Genomic DNA, 25,300 nt, shown 5'->3' with positions numbered 1-25,300 from the left:
TAGTCATCGGAGAATTATTATAGGAGCTGATAGCCCTGTACATCAGAAACCAGGGGATATTATATTAAGGACCTATACACTGGCGTAAGTCTATCAAACCCATACTTGGATATATCCCACGGGGTCAGAGAATAGTGTTTATGAAGCAGAAAAATAAATATAACTACTGTCTTGTCGCACATGTCTGCTGGTATTGAGTGCGTAGGTGTTCTCAGTCATCCCTCTCCTATACCCTGCTTCAACTACTGGTACTGAGTCCTTGGTCTGTATTATAAGCAATAGGTTAAGTTTGTTTGTGCCGTGTAGTAGAAACATATCCTGTTGCCTCGGCCGCCGGCAACGTCTTGTTTGGGTTAAATATATTGGCACAAACAAACCAGTTAGCTGTAGACAATATAACCAGGACCCAAATGTCACCAAGGGGAGAAGATTCCCAGGTTAATGAATATTCTCAATCCTAGAACTTAAAAATAATGTCCTTTGCTAATCTAACTGCTTGGTAATGATGTGGGTCAAAGGGAGTAATATGCAGACAATTAGAGAATGCTATATTCATGGGCCTTATTGACTGGAAAACTATCAAACAGAGGGTAGCTACGTATAGATGGAAACCTCTCATAGAAATAGGTCTCGTCCCAGAACAATGTAGGATAGTCTGTCAATTTGCCTAGTGGATTTAAATCAGACTTGGTCTATAGTATAGCATAAATGTTACCAGTACATTGAGATAACACCAGCAATCAGTAGATTACTCCTGTGGTTACATACACTCAGCTGGGAAGTGTAAGCAATTAATGTAGTGTTGTACATGATAATATATAGATTTATTCTAAAGATCTAGGTCCTGGAGATAGATAGCCTACCCATAGCTGTTAGAGTGTACCCGCTGGGTTCCTGCCTATCTCATTCCTTTGTGCCGTATAGGTGAGCCAAATGTGCCGTATAGGTGAGCCAAAATGTATGATTAGGGTTAGAGCTTAAAACTAGGTATTATCCTAGGTCCATAAAGCATTCTGATTATCTAGAGAATTAAAAAACTGTTAGCGAAAATATAAACTCCTTTGTAAAGCAAAACACTGCACAACATGCGATATCGGGCAAACCACATGACCATCTCATAGAGAAAACTATAAAGACAGTGCCCAACCGTAGTAGGGTGTAGATCACCGCCTTGGGCTAGCAGACTGGGGTATGCCAGAGGGCTCAGAACTATGTTAAAAGCTGTATTAGAACAGATTACCATATGCTATCCCTCTGCTATATACATAGTAGTAGAATTGGTTTGCTTAGTGTATAAGGTGGACATATAAATTGCAATGCCTACATTCCCACCTGATTGCAAACAAAGGGGCTAGTTTAACATAATATAAAACTGTCACAAAACTTTCAGCACTCATATTAGCCTTATCAAAAACAATGTAAACCTATATGACATTCCAACATATGCTAAAGCAAAAACTTAGAGTTGTGATACTCTTCGAGCCTGATATGGTGTGTAGACTTTTTATATCCACTGTAGGTGTTGTGCAAGCCTGTAGATTTTTTTCTACAGGCTACAAGGGCCTTTCGTCAGTCTTCTGTATTGTTTGTTCTTCTGTCACTTCTCTTTTTCTCTGGTTATGAAGTGTTATGTGTAGGGCTTGTGAGCCTGCTGGACAGCAGCCTCTTGAGAGAATTACAGCTCTCTCCACAAGGGCGGTGTTTTCTTCTTGGGCCTTCAAGATAGAGGCCTCTGTTGAATGGATTGTAATGCGGCGATTTGGCCTTCCTTGCTCTCTTTTTCTAAAGTCTATAAATGTAATACTTTTTCCTCGGCTGAGTTTTCTTTTTAATGAAAGGGTCTTACATCAATGGTACCTTCTGTTTAGGTTACCTGTTTGGTCCCTCCCATATCATCTGTGTCCTCTAGCTTTGGTATTGATTCCCAACAGTAATGATGATCCTTGGACTCACTGTGTCATTAGAAAGAAAACAAAATTTATGCTTACCTGATAAACTTCTTTCTTTCTTGACACGATGAGTCCACGGCCCTCCCTGTTTTTCAGTTGTATATTTTTTTTATATATATAAACCTCAGGCACCTCTGCACCTTGTGTTTTTTATTTTCTCTCCTTTTTCTTCGGTCGAATGACTGGGGTTTGTGGGAAGGGAAGTGATACTTAACAGCTTTGCTGTGGTGCTCTTTGCCTCCTCCTGCTGGCCAGGAGTGATATTCCCAACAGTAATTAATGTTGATCCGTGGACTCACCGTGTCAAGAAATAAATACATTTACCAGGTAAGCATAAATTTTGTTTTTCTTCAGGATGGCCTGGAGAAAGGTTTGTCAGTCAGTACTCTGAAGGGTCAGATTTCTGCACTGCTTTTGTTCAGGCCCTGGTTAGAATCAGGTCTGTGTTTAAACCTGTTGCTCCTCCTTGGAGCCTTAACTAGTTCTTAAAGTTGTGCAGCATGCTCCGTTTGAGCAGATGCATGTTGTTGATATAAAATTGTTATCTTGGAAGGTTTTGCATAACTTGGATGTTGTGCATGCTCTAAAATTTTACCTTCAAGCTACTAAAGATTTTCGGCAATCTTCTGCCGTTTGTTGTTTTCTCTGGAAAACGTGTCAGAAGGCAACTTCTACTACTCTTTCCCTCTTGTTAAAAAGTATGATTTGTTTTGCTTATGAGACTGCTGAGGCCTCTTGAGAGAGAGGTTCTTCAAGTGGTGGTGTCTTCTGTTTAGGCCTCCTGCCTTGTTCTCCCTACCTGTTCATTTTGTGTCCCCTAGCTTGGGTATTCGTTCCCACTAGTAATTTTGAATGACGTTGTGGACTCTCCATGCCATAGGAAAGAGAACAAAATGTATGATACCTGATAACTTTCTTTCTTTCCGGGCATGGAGAGTCCACGACCCCGCCATCTTTTTAAAATATAATTTGGCCGTTTTTTTTTTTTTTGAGTAAACCTCAGTTACCTCTATACCCTTGTTTCTTCTTTTTCCATTTTCCTTCGGCTGAATGACTGTGGGTTATTGGTAAGGTAAGATACACTTAACACCATTGCTGGGCTGCTCTTTGCCTCCTCCTGCTGTTGAGGAATTGAAGATCCCACTAGTAATTGGAATGACGTCGTGGACTCTCCATGCTCGGAAAGTAAGAAATTTATCAGGTAAGCATAAATTTTGTTTTTATTATATTGACAATTTTTACCCTTGGTGAGTCATTTAGCCATAAGGTTTGTTTGCAGCTTTTTAAGCAGCTTGCTTTCTCCTTAACCTGTTAGTGCTCTTCTATTTCTTGTCTTACTCTCTCCCTTTTCCTCCCTTCTCCTCTTAGCCAAGCAGCAAAAAATTAGGGAGAAGGAAGGGGTTGTAGGAAAAGCAGTTTCTTCTTTTAAAGTTTCTTTCAATCTCAAAATGAGTCTTTAGGTGATATGTTCCTTTGACTCACAGTAGTTTTTTACTTCCAGATTTTAAATTGCTTCATGAACTGAACATCTCACTGGTAAAGTATTGTCAGCAACTTAAATCCAGAGATTATATTCCCAAAAAAGGAGATGTTTGCTGTGCATTTTTCGCAGGTTAGTAACTTATTTTTAAAATTTTAGTCATCTTTCTGCTCACATTATGTTTGGTTGTTTTAAAAATGACAATTTTATCAATTCAATTATGCGGTTTGTGAATTTATAACATTTTCTTTCCAATGGCATGGAGAGTCAATGAATTAATTCACTACAGTTGGAAATTCAACACCTGGCCAGCAGGAGGAGGCGGCAACGACATCCCAGCTAAAGCTTAAAGGGACAGTTAAGTCCAAAAAAATCTTTCATGATTTAAATAGGGAATGTAATTTTAAACAACTTTTTAATTTACTTTTATCAAGAATTTTGCTTTGTTCTCTTGCTATTCTTAGTTGAAAGCTAAACCAAGGAGGTTCATATGCTAATTTCTCAGACCTTGAAGACTGCCTCTAATCTGAAAGCATTTTGACCACTAGAGGGCATTAGTTCATGTGTTTCATATAGATAACATTGAGCTCATGCACGTGAAGTTACCCTGGAGTGAGCACTGATTGGCTAAAATGCAAGTCTGTCAAAAGAACTGAAATAAGGGGGCAGTCTGCAGAGGTTTAGATACAAGGTAATCACAGAGGTAAAAAGTGTATTTCTATAACAGTGTTGGTTATGCAAAACTGGGGAATGGGTAATAAAAGGATTATCTTTCTTTTTAAACAACAAAACATCTGGTGTTGACTGTCCCTTTAAGTTTGCTGTTTTGGGGCATTTTGTAACGGGGGTGTTTTTCACATAGGATCCTTCAGTCTTATGCAGATCGCATCTAGACGTCATGGCGCGAAGTGGTGCTGCTTTCTCCAACATAGGTGTGTCCGGTCCACGGCGTCATCCTTACTTGTGGGATATTCTCTTCCCCAACAGGAAATGGCAAAGAGCCCAGCAAAGCTGGTCACATGATCCCTCCTAGGCTCCGCCTACCCCAGTCATTCTCTTTGCCGTTGTACAGGCAACATCTCCACGGAGATGGCTTAGAGTTTTTTAGTGTTTAACTGTAGTTTTTATTATTCAATCAAGAGTTTGTTATTTTGAAATAGTGCTGGTATGTACTATTTACTCAGAAACAGAAAAGAGATGAAGATTTCTGTTTGTATGAGGAAAATGATTTTAGCAACCGTCACTAAAATCCATGGCTGTTCCACACAGGACTGTTGAGAGCAATTAACTTCAGTTGGGGGAACAGTGAGCAGTCTCTTGCTGCTTGAGGTATGACACATTCTAACAAGACGATGTAATGCTGGAAGCTGTCATTTTCCCTATGGGATCCGGTAAGCCATGTTTATTAAGATCGTAAATAAGGGCTTCACAAGGGCTTATTAAGACTGTAGACTTTTTCTGGGCTAAATCGATTCATTATTAACACATATTTAGCCTTGAGGAATCATTTATTCTGGGTATTTTGATATAATAATATCGGCAGGCACTGTTTTAGACACCTTATTCTTTAGGGGCTTTCCCAAATCATAGGCAGAGCCTCATTTTCGCGCCGGTGTTGCGCACTTGTTTTTGAGAGGCATGACATGCAGTCGCATGTGAGAGGAGCTCTGATACTTAGAAAAGACTTTCTGAAGGCGTCATTTGGTATCGTATTCCCCTTTGGGCTTGGTTGGGTCTCAGCAAAGCAGATACCAGGGACTGTAAAGGGGTTAAAGTTAAAAACGGCTCCGGTTCCGTTATTTTAAGGGTTAAAGCTTCCAAATTTGGTGTGCAATACTTTTAAGGCTTTAAGACACTGTGGTGAAAATTTGGTGAATTTTGAACAATTCCTTCATGTTTTTTCGCAATTGCAGTAATAAAGTGTGTTCAGTTTAAAATTTAAAGTGACAGTAACGGTTTTATTTTAAAACGTTTTTTGTACTTTGTTATCAAGTTTATGCCTGTTTAACATGTCTGAACTACCAGATAGACTGTGTTCTGAATGTGGGGAAGCCAGAATTCCCATTCATTTAAATAAATGTGATTTATGTGACAATGACAATGATGCCCAAGATGATTCCTCAAGTGAGGGGAGTAAGCATGGTACTGCATCATTCCCTCCTTCGTCTACACGAGTCTTGCCCACTCAGGAGGCCCCTAGTACATCTAGCGCGCCAATACTCCTTACTATGCAACAATTAACGGCTGTAATGGATAATTCTGTCAAAAACATTTTAGCCAAAATGAACACTTATCAGCGTAAGCGCGACTGCTCTGTTTTAGATACTGAAGAGCATGACGACGCTGGTAATAATGGTTCTGAAGGGCCCCTAACCCAGTCTGATGGGGCCAGGGAGGTTTTATCTGAGGGAGAAATTACTGATTCAGGGAACATTTCTCAACAAGCTGAACCTGATGTGATTACGTTTAAATTTAAGTTGGAACATCTCCGCATTCTGCTTAAGGAGGTATTATCCACTCTGGATGATTGTGACAAGTTGGTCATCCCAGAGAAACTATGTAAAATGGACAAGTTCCTAGAGGTCCCGGGGCTCCCAGAAGCTTTTCCTATACCCAAGCGGGTGGCGGACATTGTTAATAAAGAATGGGAAAGGCCCGGTATTCCTTTCGTCCCTCCCCCCATATTTAAAAAATTGTTTCCTATGGTCGACCCCAGAAAGGACTTATGGCAGACAGTCCCCAAGGTCGAGGGAGCGGTTTCCACTTTAAACAAACGCACCACTATACCCATAGAGGATAGTTGTGCTTTCAAAGATCCTATGGATAAAAAATTAGAAGGTTTACTTAAAAAGATGTTTGTTCAGCAGGGTTACCTTCTACAACCAATTTCATGCATTGTCCCTGTAGCTACAGCCGCATGTTTCTGGTTCGATGAGCTGATAAAGGCGGTCGATAGTGATTCTCCTCCTTATGAGGAGATTATGGACAGAATCAATGCTCTCAAATTGGCTAATTCTTTCACCCTAGACGCCACTTTGCAATTGGCTAGGTTAGCGGCTAAGAATTCTGGGTTTGCTATTGTGGCGCGCAGAGCGCTTTGGTTAAAATCTTGGTCAGCTGATGCGTCTTCCAAGAACAAGCTACTTAACATTCCTTTCAAGGGGAAAACGCTGTTTGGCCCTGACTTGAAAGAGATTATCTCTGATATCACTGGGGGTAAGGGCCACGCCCTTCCTCAGGATCGGCCTTTCAAGGCAAAAAATAAACCTAATTTTCGTCCCTAGAAAATGGACCAGCCCAAAGTGCTACGTCCTCTAAGCAAGAGGGTAATACTTCTCAAGCCAAGCCAGCTTGGAGACCAATGCAAGGCTGGAACAAGGGAAAGCAGGCCAAGAAACCTGCCACTGCTACCAAGACAGCATGAAATGTTGGCCCCCGATCCGGGACCGGATCTGGTGGGGGGCAGACTCTCTCTCTTCGCTCAGGCTTGGGCAAGAGATGTTCTGGATCCTTGGGCGCTAGAAATAGTCTCCCAAGGTTATCTTCTGGAATTCAAGGGGCTTCCCCCAAGGGGGAGGTTCCACAGGTCTCAGTTGTCTTCAGACCACATAAAAAGACAGGCATTCTTACATTGTGTAGAAGACCTGTTAAAAATGGGAGTGATTCATCCTGTTCCATTAAGAGAACAAGGGATGGGGTTCTACTCCAATCTGTTCATAGTTCCCAAAAAAGAGGGAACGTTCAGACCGATCTTAGATCTCAAAATCTTAAACAAGTTTCTCAAGGTTCCATCGTTCAAGATGGAAACCATTCGAACTATTCTTCCTTCCATCCAGGAAGGTCAATTCATGACCACAGTGGATTTAAAGGATGCGTATCTACATATTCCTATCCACAAGGAACATCATCGGTTCCTAAGGTTCGCATTCCTGGACAAGCATTACCAGTTCGTGGCGCTTCCTTTCGGATTAGCCACTGCTCCAAGGATTTTCACAAAGGTACTAGGGTCCCTTCTAGCTGTGCTAAGACCAAGGGGCATTGCTGTAGTACCCTACTTGGACGACATTCTGATTCAAGCGTCGTCCCTTCCTCAAGCAAAGGCTCACACGGACATTGTCCTGGCCTTTCTCAGATCTCACGGATGGAAAGTGAACGTGGAAAAGAGTTCTCTATCTCCGTCAACAAGGGTTCCCTTCTTGGGAACAATAATAGACTCCTTAGAAATGAGGATTTTTCTGACAGAGGCCAGAAAAACAAAACTTCTAGACTCTTGTCGGATACTTCATTCCGTTCCTCTTCCTTCCATAGCGCAGTGCATGGAAGTGATCGGTTTGATGGTAGCGGCAATGGACATAGTTCCTTTTGCGCGCATTCATCTAAGACCATTACAACTGTGCATGCTCAGTCAGTGGAATGGGGACTATACAGACTTGTCTCCGAAGATACAAGTAAATCAGAGGACCAGAGACTCACTCCGTTGGTGGCTGTCCCTGGACAACCTGTCACGAGGGATGACATTCCGCAGACCGGAGTGGGTCATCGTCACGACCGACGCCAGTCTGATGGGCTGGGGCGCGGTCTGGGGATCCCTGAAAGCTCAGGGTCTTTGGTCTCGGGAAGAATCTCTTCTACCGATTAAATATTCTGGAACTGAGAGCGATATTCAATGCTCTTAAGGCTTGGCCTCAGCTAGCGAGGGCCAAGTTCATACGGTTTCAATCAGACAACATGACAACTGTTGCGTACATCAACCATCAGGGGGGAACAAGGAGTTCCTTAGCGATGGAAGAAGTGACCAAAATCATTCTATGGGCGGAGTCTCACTCCTGCCACCTGTCTGCTATCCACATCCCAGGAGTGGAAAATTGGGAAGCGGATTTTCTGAGTCGTCAGACATTGCATCCGGGGGAGTGGGAACTCCATCCGGAAATCTTTGCCCAAGTCACTCAGCTGTGGGGCATTCCAGACATGGATCTGATGGCCTCTCGTCAGAACTTCAAAGTTCCTTGCTACGGGTCCAGATCCAGGGATCCCAAGGCGGCTCTAGTGGATGCACTAGTAGCACCTTGGACCTTCAAACTAGCTTATGTGTTCCCGCCGTTTCCTCTCATCCCCAGGCTGGTAGCCAGGATCAATCAGGAGAGGGCGTCGGTGATCTTGATAGCTCCTGCGTGGCCACGCAGGACTTGGTATGCAGATCTGGTGAATATGTCATCGGCTCCACCTTGGAAGCTACCTTTGAGACGAGACCTTCTTGTTCAGGGTCCGTTCGAACATCCGAATCTGGTTTCACTCCAGCTGACTGCTTGGAGATTGAACGCTTGATCTTATCGAAGCGAGGGTTCTCAGATTCTGTTATCGATACTCTTGTTCAGGCCAGAAAGCCTGTAACTAGAAAGATTTACCACAAAATTTGGAAAAAATATATCTGTTGGTGTGAATCTAAAGGATTCCCTTGGGACAAGGTTAAGATTCCTAAGATTCTATCCTTCCTTCAAGAAGGATTGGAAAAAGGATTATCTGCTAGTTCCCTGAAGGGACAGATTTCTGCCTTGTCTGTGTTACTTCACAAAAAGCTGGCAGCTGTGCCAGATGTTCAAGCCTTTGTTCAGGCTCTGGTTAGAATTAAGCCTGTTTACAAACCTTTGACTCCTCCTTGGAGTCTCAACTTAGTTCTTTCAGTTCTTCAGGGGGTTCCGTTTGAACCCTTACATTCCGTTGATATTAAGTTATTATCTTGGAAAGTTTTGTTTTTAGTTGCAATTTCTTCTGCTAGAAGAGTTTCAGAATTATCTGCTCTGCAGTGTTCTCCTCCTTATCTGGTGTTCCATGCAGATAAGGTGGTTTTCTCCAACATAGGTGTGTCCGGTCCACGGCGTCATCCTTACTTGTGGGACACTCTCCTCCCCAACAGGAAATGGCAAAGAGCCCAGCAAAGCTGGTCACATGATCCCTCCTAGGCTCCGCCTACCCCAGTCATTCTCTTTGCCGTTGTACAGGCAACATCTCCACGGAGATGGCTTAGAGTTTTTTAGTGTTTAACTGTAGTTTTTCATTATTCAATCAAGAGTTTGTTATTTTCAAATAGTGCTGGTACGTACTATTTACTCAGAAACAGAAAAGAGATGAAGAATTCTGTTTGTATGAGGAAAATGATTTTAGCAACCGTAACTAAAATCCATGGCTGTTCCACACAGGACTGTTGAGAGCATTAACTTCAGTTGGGGGAACAGTTTGCAGTCCTTGCTGCTTGAGGTATGACACATTCTAACAAGACGATGTAATGCTGGAAGCTGTCATTTTCCCTATGGGATCCGGTAAGCCATGTTTATTACGATTGTAAATAAGGGCTTCACAAGGGCTTATTTAGACTGTAGACATTTTTTGGGCTAAATCGATTGATATTAACACTTATTTAGCCTTGAGGAATCATTTATTCTGGGTATTTTGATATAATAATATCGGCAGGCACTGTTTTAGACACCTTATTCTTTAGGGGCTTTCCCAAAGCATAGGCAGAGTCTCATTTTCGCGCCGGTGTTGCGCACTTGTTTTTGAGAGGCATGGCATGCAGTCGCATGTGAGAGGAGCTCTGATACTTATAAAAGACTTCTGAAGGCATCATTTGGTATCGTATTCCCCTTGGGTTTGGTTGGGTCTCAGCAAAGCAGATACCAGGGACTGTAAAGGGGTTAAAGCTTAAAACGGCTCCGGTTCTGTTATTTTAAGGGTTAAAGCTTCCAAATTTGGTGTGCAATATTTTCAAGGCTTTAAGACACTGTGGTGAAAGTTTGGTGAATTTTGAACAATTCCTTCATGTTTTTTCGCAATTGCAGTAATAAAGTGTGTTCAGTTTAAAATTTAAAGTGACAGTAACGGTTTTATTTCAAAACGTTTTTTGTACTTTCTTATCAAGTTTATGCCTGTTTAACATGTCTGAACTACCAGATAGACTGTGTTCTGAATGTGGGGAAGCCAGAATTCCTATTCATTTAAATAAATGTGATTTATGTGATAATGACAATGATGCCCAAGATGATTCCTCAAGTGAGGGGAGTAAGCATGGTACTGCATCATTCCCTCCTTCGTCTACACGAGTCTTGCCCACTCAGGAGGCCCCTAGTACATCTAGCGCGCCAATACTCCTTACTATGCAACAATTAACGGCTGTAATGGATAATTCTGTCAAAAACATTTTAGCCAAAATGAACCCTTGTCAGCGTAAGCGTGGATGCTCTGTTTTAGTTACTGAAGAGCATGACGACGCTGATATTAATATCTCTGAAGGGCCCCTAACCCAATCTGAGGGGGCCAGGGAGGTTTTGTCTGAGGGAGAAATTACTGATTTAGGGAATATTTCTCAGCAGGCTGAATCTGATGTGATTACTTTTAAATTTAAATTGGAACATCTCCGCATTTTGCTTAAGGAGGTATTATCCACTCTGGATGATTGTGAAAATTTGGTCATCCCAGAGAAACTATGTAAAATGGACAAGTTCCTAGAGGTGCCGGGGCTCCCAGAAGCTTTTCCTATACCCAAGCGGGTGGCGGACATTGTTAATAAAGAATGGGAAAGGCCCGGTATTCCTTTCGTCCCTCCCCCCATATTTAAAAAATTGTTTCCTATGGTCGACCCCAGAAAGGACTTATGGCAGTCAGTCCCCAAGGTCGAGGGAGCGGTTTCTACTTTAAACAAACGCACCACTATTCCCATAGAGGATAGTTGTGCTTTCAAAGATCCTATGGATAAAAAATTAGAAGGTTTGCTTAAAAAGATGTTTGTTCAGCAGGGTTACCTTCTACAACCCATTTCATGCATTGTCCCTGTCACTACAGCCGCATATTTCTGGTTTGATGAACTGATTAAGGTGCTCGATAGTGACTCGCCTCCTTATGAGGAGATTATGGACAGAGTCAATGCTCTCAAATTGGCTAATTCTTTCACTCTAGACGCCTCTTTGCAATTGGCTAAGTTAGCGGCTAAGAATTCTGGGTTTGCTATTGTGGCGCGCAGAGCGCTTTGGTTGAAATCTTGGTCGGCTGATGCGTCTTCCAAGAACAAGCTACTAAACATTCCTTTCAAGGGGAAAACGCTGTTTGGTCCTGACTTGAAAGAGATTATCTCTGATATCACTGGGGGTAAGGGCCATGCCCTTCCTCAGGATCGGCCTTTCAAGGCAAAAAATAGACCTAATTTTCGTCCCTTTCGTAAAAACGGACCAGCCCAAGGTGCTACGTCCTCTAAGCAAGAAGGTAATACTTCTCAGGCCAAGCCAGCTTGGAGACCAATGCAAGGCTGGAACAAGGGAAAGCAGGCAAAGAAACCTGCCACTGCTACCAAGACAGCATGAAATATTGGCCCCCGATCCGGGACCGGATCTGGTGGGGGGCAGACTCTCTCTCTTCGCTCAGGCTTGGGCAAGAGATGTTCTGGATCCTTGGGCGCTAGAAATAGTCTCCCAGGGTTATCTTCTGGAATTCAAGGGACTTCCCCCAAGGGGAAGGTTCCACAGGTCTCAGTTGTCTTCAGACCACATAAAAAGACAGGCGTTCTTACTTTGCGTAGAAGACCTGTTAAAAATGGGAGTGATTCATCCTGTTCCATTGAGAGAACAAGGGATGGGGTTCTACTCCAATCTGTTCATAGTTCCCAAAAAAGAGGGAACATTCAGACCAATCCTAGATCTCAAGATCTTAAACAAATTTCTCAAGGTCCCATCTTTCAAGATGGAAACCATTCGAACTATCCTTCCTTCCATCCAGGAAGGTCTATTCATGACCACGGTGGATTTAAAGGATGCGTATCTACATATTCCTATCCACAAGGAACATCATCGGTTCCTAAGGTTTGCATTCCTGGACAAACATTACCAGTTCGTGGCGCTTCCTTTCGGATTAGCCACTGCTCCAAGGATTTTCACAAAGGTACTAGGGTCCCTTCTAGCTGTGCTAAGACCAAGGGGCATTGCAGTAGTACCTTACCTGGACGACATTCTGATTCAAGCGTCGTCCCTCCCTCGAGCAAAAGCTCACACGGACATCGTCCTGGCCTTTCTCAGATCGCACGGCTGGAAAGTGAACGTGGAAAAGAGTTCTCTATCCCCGTCAACAAGGGTTCCCTTCTTGGGAACAATTATAGACTCCTCAGAAATGAGGATCTTTCTAACAGAGGCCAGAAGGACAAAGCTCCTGGACTCTTGTCGAATACTTCATTCCGTTCCTCTTCCTTCCGTAGCTCAGTGCATGGAAGTGATCGGGTTGATGGTAGCGGCAATGGACATAGTTCCTTTTGCGCGCATTCATCTAAGACCGTTACAACTGTGCATGCTCAGTCAGTGGAATGGGGACTATACAGACTTGTCTCCAAAGATACAAGTAAATCAGAGGACCAGAGACTCACTCCGTTGGTGGCTGTCCCCGGACAACCTGTCACGAGGGATGACATTCCACAGACCAGAGTGGGTCATTGTCACGACCGACGCCAGTCTGATGGGCTGGGGCGCGGTCTGGGGATCCCTGAAAGCTCAGGGTCTTTGGTCTCGGGAAGAATCTCTTCTACCGATAAATATTCTGGAACTGAGAGCGATATTCAATGCTCTCAAGGCTTGGCCTCAGCTAGCGAGGACCAAGTTCATACGGTTTCAATCAGACAACATGACGACTGTTGCGTACATCAACCATCAGGGGGGAACAAGGAGTTCCCTAGCGATGGAAGAAGTGACCAAGATCATTCTATGGGCGGAGTCTCACTCCTGCCACCTGTCTGCTATCCACATCCCGGGAGTGGAAAATTGGGAAGCGGATTTTCTGAGTCGTCAGACATTGCATCCGGGGGAGTGGGAACTCCATCCGGAAATCTTTGCCCAAGTCACTCAACTTTGGGGCATTCCAGACATGGATCTGATGGCCTCTCGTCAGAACTTCAAAGTTCCTTGCTACGGGTCCAGATCCAGGGATCCCAAGGCGGCTCTAGTGGATGCACTAGTAGCACCTTGGACCTTCAAACTAGCTTATGTGTTCCCGCCGTTTCCTCTCATCCCCAGGCTGGTAGCCAGGATCAATCAGGAGAGGGCGTCGGTGATCTTGATAGCTCCTGCGTGGCCACGCAGGACTTGGTATGCAGATCTGGTGAATATGTCATCGGCTCCACCTTGGAAGCTACCTTTGAGACGAGACCTTCTTGTTCAGGGTCCGTTCGAACATCCGAATCTGGTTTCACTCCAGCTGACTGCTTGGAGATTGAACGCTTGATTTTATCGAAGCGAGGTTTCTCAGATTCTGTTATCGATACTCTTGTTCAGGCCAGAAAGCCTGTAACTAGAAAGATTTACCACAAAATTTGGAAAAAATATTTCTGTTGGTGTGAATCTAAAGGATTCCCTTGGGACAAGGTTAAGATTCCTAGGATTCTATCCTTCCTTCAAGAAGGATTGGAAAAAGGATTATCGGCAAGTTCCCTGAAGGGACAGATTTCTGCCTTGTCGGTGTTACTTCACAAAAAACTGGCAGCTGTGCCAGATGTTCAAGCCTTTGTTCAGGCTCTGGTTAGAATCAAGCCTGTTTACAAACCTTTGACTCCTCCTTGGAGTCTCAATTTAGTTCTTTCAGTTCTTCAGGGGGTTCCGTTTGAACCCTTACATTCCGTTGATATTAAGTTATTATCTTGGAAAGTTTTGTTTTTAGTTGCAATTTCTTCTGCTAGAAGAGTTTCAGAATTATCTGCTCTGCAGTGTTCTCCTCCTTATCTGGTGTTCCATGCAGATAAGGTGGTTTTACGTACTAAACCTGGTTTTCTTCCAAAAGTTGTTTCTAACAAAAACATTAACCAGGAGATTATCGTACCTTCTCTGTGTCCGAAACCAGTTTCAAAGAAGGAACGCTTGTTGCACAATTTGGATGTTGTTCGCGCTCTAAAATTCTATTTAGATGCTACAAAGGATTTTAGACAAACATCTTCCCTGTTTGTTGTTTATTCAGGTAAAAGGAGAGGTCAAAAAGCAACTTCTACCTCTCTCTCTTTTTGGATTAAAAGCATCATCAGATTGGCTTACGAGACTGCCGGACGGCAGCCTCCCGAAAGAATCACGGCTCATTCCACTAGGGCTGTGGCTTCCACATGGGCCTTCAAGAACGAGGCTTCTGTTGATCAGATATGTAGGGCAGCGACTTGGTCTTCACTGCACACTTTTACCAAATTTTACAAGTTTGATACTTTTGCTTCTTCTGAGGCTATTTTTGGGAGAAAGGTTTTGCAAGCCGTGGTGCCTTCCATTTAGGTGACCTGATTTGCTCCCTCCCTTCATCCGTGTCCTAAAGCTTTGGTATTGGTTCCCACAAGTAAGGATGACGCCGTGGACCGGACACACCTATGTTGGAGAAAACAGAATTTATGTTTACCTGATAAATTTCTTTCTCCAACGGTGTGTCCGGTCCACGGCCCGCCCTGGTTTTTTAATCAGGTCTGATAATTTATTTTCTTTAACTACAGTCACCACGGTACCATATGGTTTCTCCTATGCTATTATTCCTCCTTAACGTCGGTCGAATGACTGGGGTAGGCGGAGCCTAGGAGGGATCATGTGACCAGCTTTGCTGGGCTCTTTGCCATTTCCTGTTGGGGAGGAGAGTGTCCCACAAGTAAGGATGACGCCGTGGACCGGACACACCGTTGGAGAAAGAAATTTATCAGGTAAACATAAATTCTGTTTTACGTACTAAACCTGGTTTTCTTCCAAAAGTTGTTTCTAACAAAAACATTAACCAGGAGATTATCGTACCTTCTCTGTGTCCGAAACCAGTTTCAAAGAAGGAACGTTTGTTGCACAATTTGGATGTTGTTCGCGCTCTAAATTTCTATTTAGATGCTACAAAGGATTTTAGACAAACATCTTCCTTGTTTGTTGTTTATTCCGGTAAAAGGAGAGGTCAAAAAGCAACTTCTACCTCTCTCTCTTTTTGGATTAAAAGCATCATCAGATTGGCTTACGAGACTGCCGGACGGCAGCCTCCCGAAAGAATCACGGCTCATTCCACTAGGGCTGTGGCTTCCACATGGGCCTTCAAGAACGAGGCCTCTGTTGATCAGATATGTAGGGCAGCGACTTGGTCTTCACTGCACACTTTTACCAAATTTTATAAGTTTGATACTTTTGCTTCTTCTGAGGCTATTTTTGGGAGAAAGGTTTTGCAAGCCGTGGTGCCTTCCATTTAGGTGACCTGATTTGCTCCCTCCCTTCATCCGTGTCCTAAAGCTTTGGTATTGGTTCCCACAAGTAAGGATGACGCCGTGGACCGGACACACCTATGTTGGAGAAAACAGAATTTATGTTTACCTGATAAATTACTTTCTCCAACGGTGTGTCCGGTCCACGGCCCGCCCTGGTTTTTTTAATCAGGTCTGATAATTTATTTTCTTTAACTACAGTCACCACGGTACCATATGGTTTCTCCTATGCAAATATTCCTCCTTAACGTCGGTCGAATGACTGGGGTAGGCGGAGCCTAGGAGGGATCATGTGACCAGCTTTGCTGGGCTCTTTGCCATTTCCTGTTGGGGAAGAGAATATCCCACAAGTAAGGATGACGCCGTGGACCGGACACACCGTTGGAGAAAGTAATTTATCAGGTAAACATAAATTCTGTTTTTTCACTCGCTTCTCTTCTGGCACTGCAGACCTCCCCTAACGTGTTACCTCGTGACTCACCGCACACATTGCTTCCTCCTTTCTGCAATCACGATCGGAGGTAGCGGGCATTGCGCATAAGTTGGCGCCCATGCGGGAGGTCGGTATAGTGCTCCAGTCAAAGCTGGAATCTATAGAAGTGCTGCTCTGAAAGAGCTTATATATACATTTCCATCTAAAGGGGAGGAGATTCCATGGCTTCATTCATTACTAATGGGAATTAAGAACCTGACCACCAGGAGGAAGTAAAGACATCCCAGCCAAAGGCTTAAATACCTCCCCTACTCCCCTCATCCCCCAGTCATTCTCTGCAGATGCCGGAATATCTGAGGTCTCTTATGAGAGGGGTTCTACCCTTCGCTATGGGACAGGAGTTTAAGTAGCCCTTTAAGCTTCTAAACTTGAGGGTCTGACTGTTACCCCTTCAGGGGAAATTGATTGACTGCCGGACTTTGCGAACCAGCTTGAAATGGCAGTAGCTAAGTTGATCCATGCTTTGCCGCGTTCTGCTAAGCGCAAGCGTAGAGCTTTTCATAGCGTCCCGACCCAGGATTTGTGTCTGTCAGACGCCCCAGAGGGGTGGTACGATGACGAGGCCCAATCCGACGCGTCAGAGTCTCTGTTATGTAAACTTCCAGCAGCGGAGGAACCCGGTTTTCGGTTTAAAATGAAGAACATGCGTTTTTTGTTAAAGCAAGTGCTGGCTACCTTAGAGGTTCCGGAACCCAAACTACCAGAGGAGCCTTCCATTCCTAAGTTGGATAAGGTTTACTAGGACAAGGTGGTTCCCCAGACTTTCCCGGTTCCTATCAAGATGACAAACATTATTAAGAATGAGTGGGAGCGATTAGGTTCTTCCTTTTTCCATTCTCAATTTAAAAAGCTTTTCCCCGTCCCAGAGGCCCAGCTAGAGTTGTGGGGGACCAAGGTGGATGGGGCCATCTCCATGCTCACTAAGCACACGTAAAATCCTTTAGAGGATAGTTCTTCTTTCAAGGAGCCTTTGGATAAGAAATTGGAAAACATGTTGCGAAAAATGATTCAACACACAGGGTTTGTTTTTCAACCGGCAGTGGCTGCAGCCGCGTCATATTGGTGCGATGCATTATTTGATATGATTGAGGTTGAACCATCTTTCGCAGAGGTGCAGGAAAATATTAAGGCCCTAAAGGTGGCCAATTCTTTCATTCGTGACGCTAATATGCAGATTATCCGCCTGAATGCCAAGGTGTCAGGTTGTAGCAAGCAGAGCTCTGTGGCTAAAATCTAAGATGAGGCTGTTGTCTTTGCCTTTCAAGGGCAAGATCCTGTTCGGTTCAGGTCTGGACTCTATCATATCCACGGTTACAGGAGGCAAGGATGCCTTCCTTCCCCAGGATAAGAAGGCGAAGACTAAGAGTGCTAATTTTCATCCCTTTCGCGGGGATAAGGCGCAATGTGCTCAGCCCACCGCGAAAGTGGACACATCCATGGGTGCTTGGAAGCCTGCTCAAGCTTGGAACAAGTCTAAGCAGCACAAGAAGCCTGCCGAGACTAAGTCCCCATGAAGGGTCTTCCCCTGACTGGTCTACGGACCGAGTGGGGGCAGATTGTCTCTGTTCTTACACGTCTGGTTGCAGGATGTTCAGGATCCGTGGGTTCTAGAGGTGGTCGACCAGGGCTACAGGATAGGGTTCAAGTCCTCTCTGCCCATGGGCAGATTCCTTTATTCAAACTTGTCTTCAAGGCTGGAAAAAATAGAGGCCTTTCTGGGTTGTGTGCGGGATCCCTCTGCTCTAGGGGTTATTGTACCAGTACCCCAGGCAGAACGGGGTCTAGGGTATTACTCCAATTTGTTTGTGGTCCCAAAGAAGGAGGGCATGTTCTGGACCTCAAATGTTTAAACAGGTTTATGTCTGTTCCATTGTTCAAATTGGAAACAATCGGATCCATTCTTCCCCTAGTCCTAGAGGGGCAGCTAATGACCTCCTATAGATTTGAGGGATGCCTACCTTCATGTTCCGATTCACAGGGACCCATGTCAGTTTCCTCAGATTTGCCTTTCTGGATCAACATTTCCAGTTCGTGGCCCTCCCCCTCGGTTTGGCAACGGCCTCTAGAGTCTTTACCAAGGTCCTTGGGGCCCTTCTAGCAGTGGCCAGATCCCAGGGCATCGTGATGGTGCCCTATCTGAACGATATTCTGGTTCAGGCGCGTTCATACCATCTGGCAGATGGGTCCTGCTGCAGTTACTTCAATCTCACGGTTGGAGGATCAATTTCAAGAAGAGTTCTCTGTTTCCCAGTACTAGAGTGGAGTTCTTGGGCATGATCATAGACTTTGGTGTCCATGAAGATCTTTCTCATGGACAAGCGACGTGCAAAGATGGTGTCCACCTGTCTTGCCCTTCAGTCTACAGCGAGCCCTTCCGCAGTGCATGGAAATGATTGGGCTCATGGTTTTCAGCATGGACATCATTTCATTCGCCAGGTTTCATTTAGAGCAGTAGCTTCATCTTGGGCCTTCAAGAATGAGGCTTCTATGGAGCAGATTTGCAAGTTTTACAAATTTGCGGAAGCATTTTTTTGGAGAAAGGTTCTACAGGCTGTGGTGCCCTCAGATTAAGGGTCCGCCTTTTACCCTCCCGGTTTCATTCATTGTCCTCAAGAGCTTGGGTATATGTTCCCACTAGTATTGAATGAAGCTGTGGACTCTCTTCCCCTTTAGATGGAAAACATAAATTATGCTTACCTAATAATTTTATTTCCATCGAGGGGTAAAGAGTCTACGGCCCCCGCCCATATCTCCGATGGGCGGACCTAAATTTAATATTCTTTTCTGGCACCATTTATACCCTAATATTTATCCTACTGTTCCTTGTTCCCTCGGCAGAATGACTGGGGGATGAGCGGAGTTGGGGAGGTATTTAAGCCTTTTGGCTGGGGTGTTTTTGCCTCCCCCTGGTGGCCAGGTTCTTAATTCCAACTAGTAATGAATGAAGCCATGGACTCTCCTCCCCTCGATGGAAATAAAATTATCAGGTAAACATAATTTGTTTTTTCAATTTTCGTTTTGCCTTTAAACATTTAAGCTTTAATTTCTGACTGTGGGAATCCCTTACCTACTATGGAGGAAAGGATGGACTAGGGGGTTACTTCATTCATTGACCCTGATTGATAAATGTTTGTATTGTGAAGAGGCCCATGTTATTCCCCCTTCACAGTTATGTTCCACATGTTTAGCCTATATGTTGCAGGCAAGATCTAAAAAGTCTAAATTGACTAATGTGGCTGGGAAATTTAACCCCTCAGAGCCCTCTACCTCTTCGGACTCTGCTGCCCTTGACAGGCCTCCTCAGTCCCCATCCCAATATGTTGCACCGGCAGTTCCCTGCGGCTCAGCTCAGTCTTTTTGGAGGATGTTTTTTTTACCAGGACACATTGCAGGGCAGCTTCAATCAGCTGTTTCTGCTGCACTGAGTGTCTTACCCGGCTCGGGTAAGAGAGAGAGAAATATTAAGCATGCTTCCTTGTTACATGAATCTCTTCTCCTATTCAATCTCCTTTGGTGAGTTTGTGACAACAGTCTAAGGATGAGCATACTTTAGTAGCCACTGCGGGTGAAATATCTGACTCTTACTGCAATACGGACTAAGTTGGGAAGTCTAAATGGATAAACTTCAGATTTAAGCTAGAAAACCTTTGTTTATTGCTCAAGTAAGTATTATCTACTTTGGATGTTTCTGATCCAAAACCATCTAAGGAACCTAAGATCCCCTAAACTGTACAGGGTTTATGATTTCAAACTCAGAACTACAGAGGTTTTTTTCTGTTCCGGCCCGCATGGCGGACATTAACTCTCAGGAGTGGAAGAAATCTGGGATTCCGTTCTCTCCCTCATCAAATTTTTAAGAGAATGTTTCCAGTTCCTGACTCTAATCTGGAATTATGGAGTTCCATTCCCAAGGTGGATGGTTCTATTTCCACCCTAGCCAAGTGTACTTCTATTCCTTTAGAGGATAGTACCTCCTTTAGGTACCCCATGGACCGAAAACTGGAGGGGTACTTAAAGAGGATATTTCATCAGCTTGGACTCCTCTGGCAACCGGCTGCAAGCATTGCGGCAGGTGCTGGAGTCGCCACTTACTGATGCAACTCCTTATGGGAAATTATTTTGGAGGAGACTCCGTTAGAGGAGATTCACGATCGAATTAAGGCTTTGAAAATAGCCAATTATTTTATTTGTAACACTGACATGCAAGTCATTAGCCTAAGTGCTAAGTCATCTGGCTTTGCGATTCTGTCGCGATGGCCTTGTGGTTAAAGTCCTGGTCAGCTGACGTGGTATCTAAGTTTAGACTTATCTCCTTGCTCTTTAAGGGGAAGTCATTATTTGGACCGGGCCTGGATTCTTTAATTTCCATGGTGACTGGCGGGAAGGGCTCCTTCCTTGCTCAGGATAAGATGGCTAGATCCAAGGGTCGACAGTCTTCAATTTTTGTTCCTTTCCTACATCCAAGTGACAGAGGCCTTCGGCCCCCCCACAAAGTCGGATTATTCCAAGAGTTACTTGAATCCTAATCAGCCTTGGAACAATTAGTCCAAGATTCCCTCCTCTGACAATAAGTCGCCATGAATGGACGGCCACCGATTTGGGACCGGATCACGTAAAGGGTAGACTATCCTTTCAGTACATTTGGAATTGAGACGTTCTGGACCCATGGGTTGTGGACGTTGTCTCCCATGGGTACAGGATAGGGTTTAAGTTTTACCCTCCAAAAGGCAGATTCCTTCTGTTAAGACTCTCTTCAAACCCTGTGAAGAGAGAAGCCTTTTTAAAAAGGACCTATCTTCTCTTGGAGTGATTGTCACTGTCCTTCCTTTAGAGCCAGGCCTAGGGTCTTATTCAAACATTTTCGTGGTTCCCAAGAAAGAGTTAACTTTCCGTCAAATTCTCGACTTAGTGTCTTAGTGTCATCCTGCAAGATGGAAACTATCAGATCCATTCTCCCGTTGGTCCAACAGGGTCAGTTCATGATCACTATAAACCTGAAGGACGCATACCTTCATGTTCCGATCCATAGGGATCATTTTAAGTTCTTGCGGTTTGCCTTTCTAGACAAACATTTTCAATTTGTAGCCCTTCCTTTTGGTTTGGCCACAGTTCACAGCTGGGAGCACTTTTAGTGGTAGCCAGGATGCGAGGAATCGCAGTGGTTCCTTACTTGGACAATATCTTGGTTAAGGCTCCATCTTTTCCTTTGTCAAGATTTCACATGGGCACACTTTTGTCTCGCCTTCGAGACCATAGGTGGAAGATAATTCTGGACAGGAGTTCCCTGGTTCCCAATACCAGACTTTGTTTTCTGGAAACAGTCATAGATTTGATTTCCATGAACATTTTCTTGCCTCTCTTTTCAATCATCTGCACTCCCTTTAGTGACGCAATGCATGAAAGTAGATGGTCTCATGCTGGCTACCATAGACATTATTCCTTTTGCTCGCTTTCATCTGCAACCTCTACAATTATGTAGGCTCAGGCATTAGAACGGCGATCATTCCGATATATCTCAACAGATCGTCCTGACAACCACACAAGAGAATCTCTCTCCAGGGGATCAACCTCAACTCTCACAAGGCACATTGTTTTTGAGATCATTGTGGTAAATTGCAACTTCTGATGCTAGCCTTCTGGGCTGGGATGCAGTCTGGGGTTCCCTGAGAGCTCAGGGAACCTGGTCGCCGGAGGAGTCTGTCCTTCCCATCAACATTCTGGAATTGCGAGCCGTCTTCGATGCTCTGATGGTATGGCGCAACTTTGTTCTGTCCAGTTTCAGACTTCAGTCGGACAACATATCTGTGGATTATATCAATCATCAGTGTGGAACAAGGAGTTCCCTGACTAAGGAAGTCTCTCACATCCTTTAGTGGGTGGCGTCCCACAATTGTCACATTTCGGCCATTCATATTCTGGGAGTGGACAATTGGGAGGCGAACTATCTGAGCAGACAGATGTTCCACCCAGGGTTAGTGGGCTGTTCATTCAGAAGTGTTTTCTGAGATAACCCTCAGGTGGGATGTTCCTTGGGATAGACCTTATGGCTTTTCGTCTCTATTCCAAACTGGCCAGATACGGGTCGAGATCGAGGGACCCTCAGGCAGTGTTGGTGGATGAGTTAGCGGTTCCTTGGAAGTTAAAACTTATTTATCTGTTTCCTTCATTTGCTCTTCTTCCCAGGGTCATAGCCCACATCAAACAGGAGTGGGCCTCGTTGATCCTAATTGCACCAGCTTGGCCTTGTAGGACTTGGTTTGCAGATCTTGTGAAGATGTCATCTTCCCCTCCCTGGAGGTTACCTATGAGGGACGGATCTTCTACTTCGGGGTCTATTCCTTCATTAAAATCTAGATTCTATGAGGCTGACTGCAAGGAGATTGAATGCGTAGTTTGGTCTAAAAGAGGTTTTCTCCAACATAGGTGTGTCCGGTCCACGGCGTCATCCTTACTTGTGGGATATTCTCTTCCCCAACAGGAAATGGCAAAGAGCCCAGCAAAGCTGGTCACATGATCCCTCCTAGGCTCCGCCTACCCCAGTCATTCTCTTTGCCGTTGTACAGGCAACATCTCCACGGAGATGGCTTAGAGTTTTTTAGTGTTTAACTGTAGTTTTTATTATTCAATCAAGAGTTTGTTATTTTGAAATAGTGCTGGTATGTACTATTTACTCAGAAACAGAAAAGAGATGAAGATTTCTGTTTGTATGAGGAAAATGATTTTAGCAACCGTCACTAAAATCCATGGCTGTTCCACACAGGACTGTTGAGAGCAATTAACTTCAGTTGGGGGAACAGTGAGCAGTCTCTTGCTGCTGGAGGTATGACACATTCTAACAAGACGATGTAATGCTGGAAGCTGTCATTTTCCCTCTGGGATCCGGTAAGCCATGTTTATTACGATTGTAAATAAGGGCTTCAAAAAGGGCTTATTAAGACTGTAGACTTTTTTTGGGCTAAATCGATTGATTATTAACACATATTTAGCCTTGAGGAATCATTTTATCTGGGTTTTTTTATATAATAATATCGGCAGGCACTGTTTTAGACACCTTATTCTTTAGGGGCTTTCCCAAAGCATAGGCAGAGCCTCATTTTCGCGCCGGTGTTGCGCACTTGTTTTTGAGAGGCATGGCATGCAGTCGCATGTGAGAGGAGCTCTGATACTTAGAAAAGACTTTCTGAAGGCGTCATTTGGTATCGTATTCCCCTTGGGGCTTGGTTGGGTCTCAGCAAAGCAGATACCAGGGACTGTAAAGGGGTTAAAGTTAAAAACGGCTCCGGTTCCGTTATTTTAAGGGTTAAAGCTTCCAAATTTGGTGTGCAATACTTTTAAGGCTTTAAGACACTGTGGTGAAAATTTGGTGAATTTTGAACAATTCCTTCATGTTTTTTCGCATTTGCAGTAAAAAAGTGTGTTCAGTTTAAAATTTAAAGTGACAGTAACGGTTTTATTTTAAAACGTTTTTTGTACTTTGTTATCAAGTTTATGCCTGTTTAACATGTCTGAACTACCAGATAGACTGTGTTCTGAATGTGGGGAAGCCAGAATTCCTATTCATTTAAATAAATGTGATTTATGTGACAATGACAATGATGCCCAAGATGATTCCTCAAGTGAGGGGAGTAAGCATGGTACTGCATCATTCCCTCCTTCGTCTACACGAGTCTTGCCCACTCAGGAGGCCCCTAGTACATCTAGCGCGCCAATACTCCTTACTATGCAACAATTAACGGCTGTAATGGATAATTCTGTCAAAAACATTTTAGCCAAAATGAACACTTATCAGCGTAAGCGCGACTGCTCTGTTTTAGATACTGAAGAGCATGACTACGCTGATATTAATATTTCTGAAGGGCCTCTAACTCAGTCTGATGGGGCCAGGGAGGTTTTGTCTGAGGGAGAAATTACTGATTCAGGGAACATTTCTCAACAAGCTGAACCTGATGTGATTGCATTTAAATTTAAGTTGGAACATCTCCGCATTCTGCTTAAGGAGGTATTATCCACTCTGGATGATTGTGACAAGTTGGTCATCCCAGAGAAACTATGTAAAATGGACAAGTTCCTAGAGGTGCCGGGGCTCCCAGAAGCTTTTCCTATACCCAAGCGGGTGGCGGACATTGTTAATAAAGAATGGGAAAGGCCCGGTATTCCTTTCGTCCCTCCCCCCATATTTAAAAAATTGTTTCCTATGGTCGACCCCAGAAAGGACTTATGGCAGACAGTCCCCAAGGTCGAGGGAGCGGTTTCCACTTTAAACAAACGCACCACTATACCCATAGAGGATAGTTGTGCTTTCAAAGATCCTATGGATAAAAAATTAGAAGGTTTGCTTAAAAAGATGTTTGTTCAGCAGGGTTACCTTCTACAACCAATTTCATGCATTGTCCCTGTCGCTACAGCCGCATGTTTCTGGTTCGATGAGCTGATAAAGGCGGTCGACAGTGATTCTCCTCCTTATGAGGAGATTATGGACAGAATCAATGCTCTCAAATTGGCTAATTCTTTCACCCTAGACGCCACTTTGCAATTGGCTAGGTTAGCGGCTAAGAATTCTGGGTTTGCTATTGTGGCGCGCAGAGCGCTTTGGTTGAAATCTTGGTCGGCTGATGCGTCTTCCAAGAACAAGCTACTTAACATTCCTTTCAAGGGGAAAACGCTGTTTGGCCCTGACTTGAAAGAGATTATCTCGGATATCACTGGGGGTAAGGGCCACGCCCTTCCTCAGGATCGGCCTTTCAAGGCAAAAAATAAACCTAATTTTCGTCCCTTTCGTAGAAACGGACCAGCCCAAGGTGCTACGTCCTCTAAGCAAGAGGGTAATACTTCTCAAGCCAAGCCAGCTTGGAGACCAATGCAAGGCTGGAACAAGGGAAAGCAGGCCAAGAAACCTGCCACTGCTACCAAGACAGCATGAAATGTTGGCCCCCGATCCGGGACCGGATCTGGTGGGGGGCAGACTCTCTCTCTTCGCTCAGGCTTGGGCAAGAGATGTTCTGGATCCTTGGGCGCTAGAAATAGTCTCCCAAGGTTATCTTCTGGAATTCAAGGGACTTCCCCCAAGGGGGAGGTTCCACAGGTCTCAGTTGTCTTCAGACCACATAAAAAGACAGGCATTCTTACATTGTGTAGAAGACCTGTTAAAAATGGGA

At 44.2% G+C, this 25,300-nt stretch overlaps 1 protein-coding gene across 1 annotated transcript in view; it reads left to right on the top strand.

Annotated features, from left to right (window-relative positions):
• Positions 1 to 25,300, top strand: part of TDRD1 (tudor domain containing 1) — an 881,429-nt gene that overhangs the window by 580,829 nt on the left and 275,300 nt on the right. The window contains exon 14 of the mRNA XM_053692993.1: positions 3,451 to 3,561. Within this exon, the coding sequence (XP_053548968.1) occupies positions 3,451 to 3,561 (111 nt within the window). The remainder of the gene's footprint in view (positions 1 to 3,450; positions 3,562 to 25,300) is intronic.

The sequence above is a fragment of the Bombina bombina genome, chromosome 9 (assembly GCF_027579735.1).
Source record: "Bombina bombina isolate aBomBom1 chromosome 9, aBomBom1.pri, whole genome shotgun sequence".
Taxonomy (NCBI): domain Eukaryota; kingdom Metazoa; phylum Chordata; class Amphibia; order Anura; family Bombinatoridae; genus Bombina; species Bombina bombina.
The sequence above is the reverse complement of the archived record's forward strand: the minus strand, read 5'-3'. Positions and strand labels throughout refer to the sequence as shown.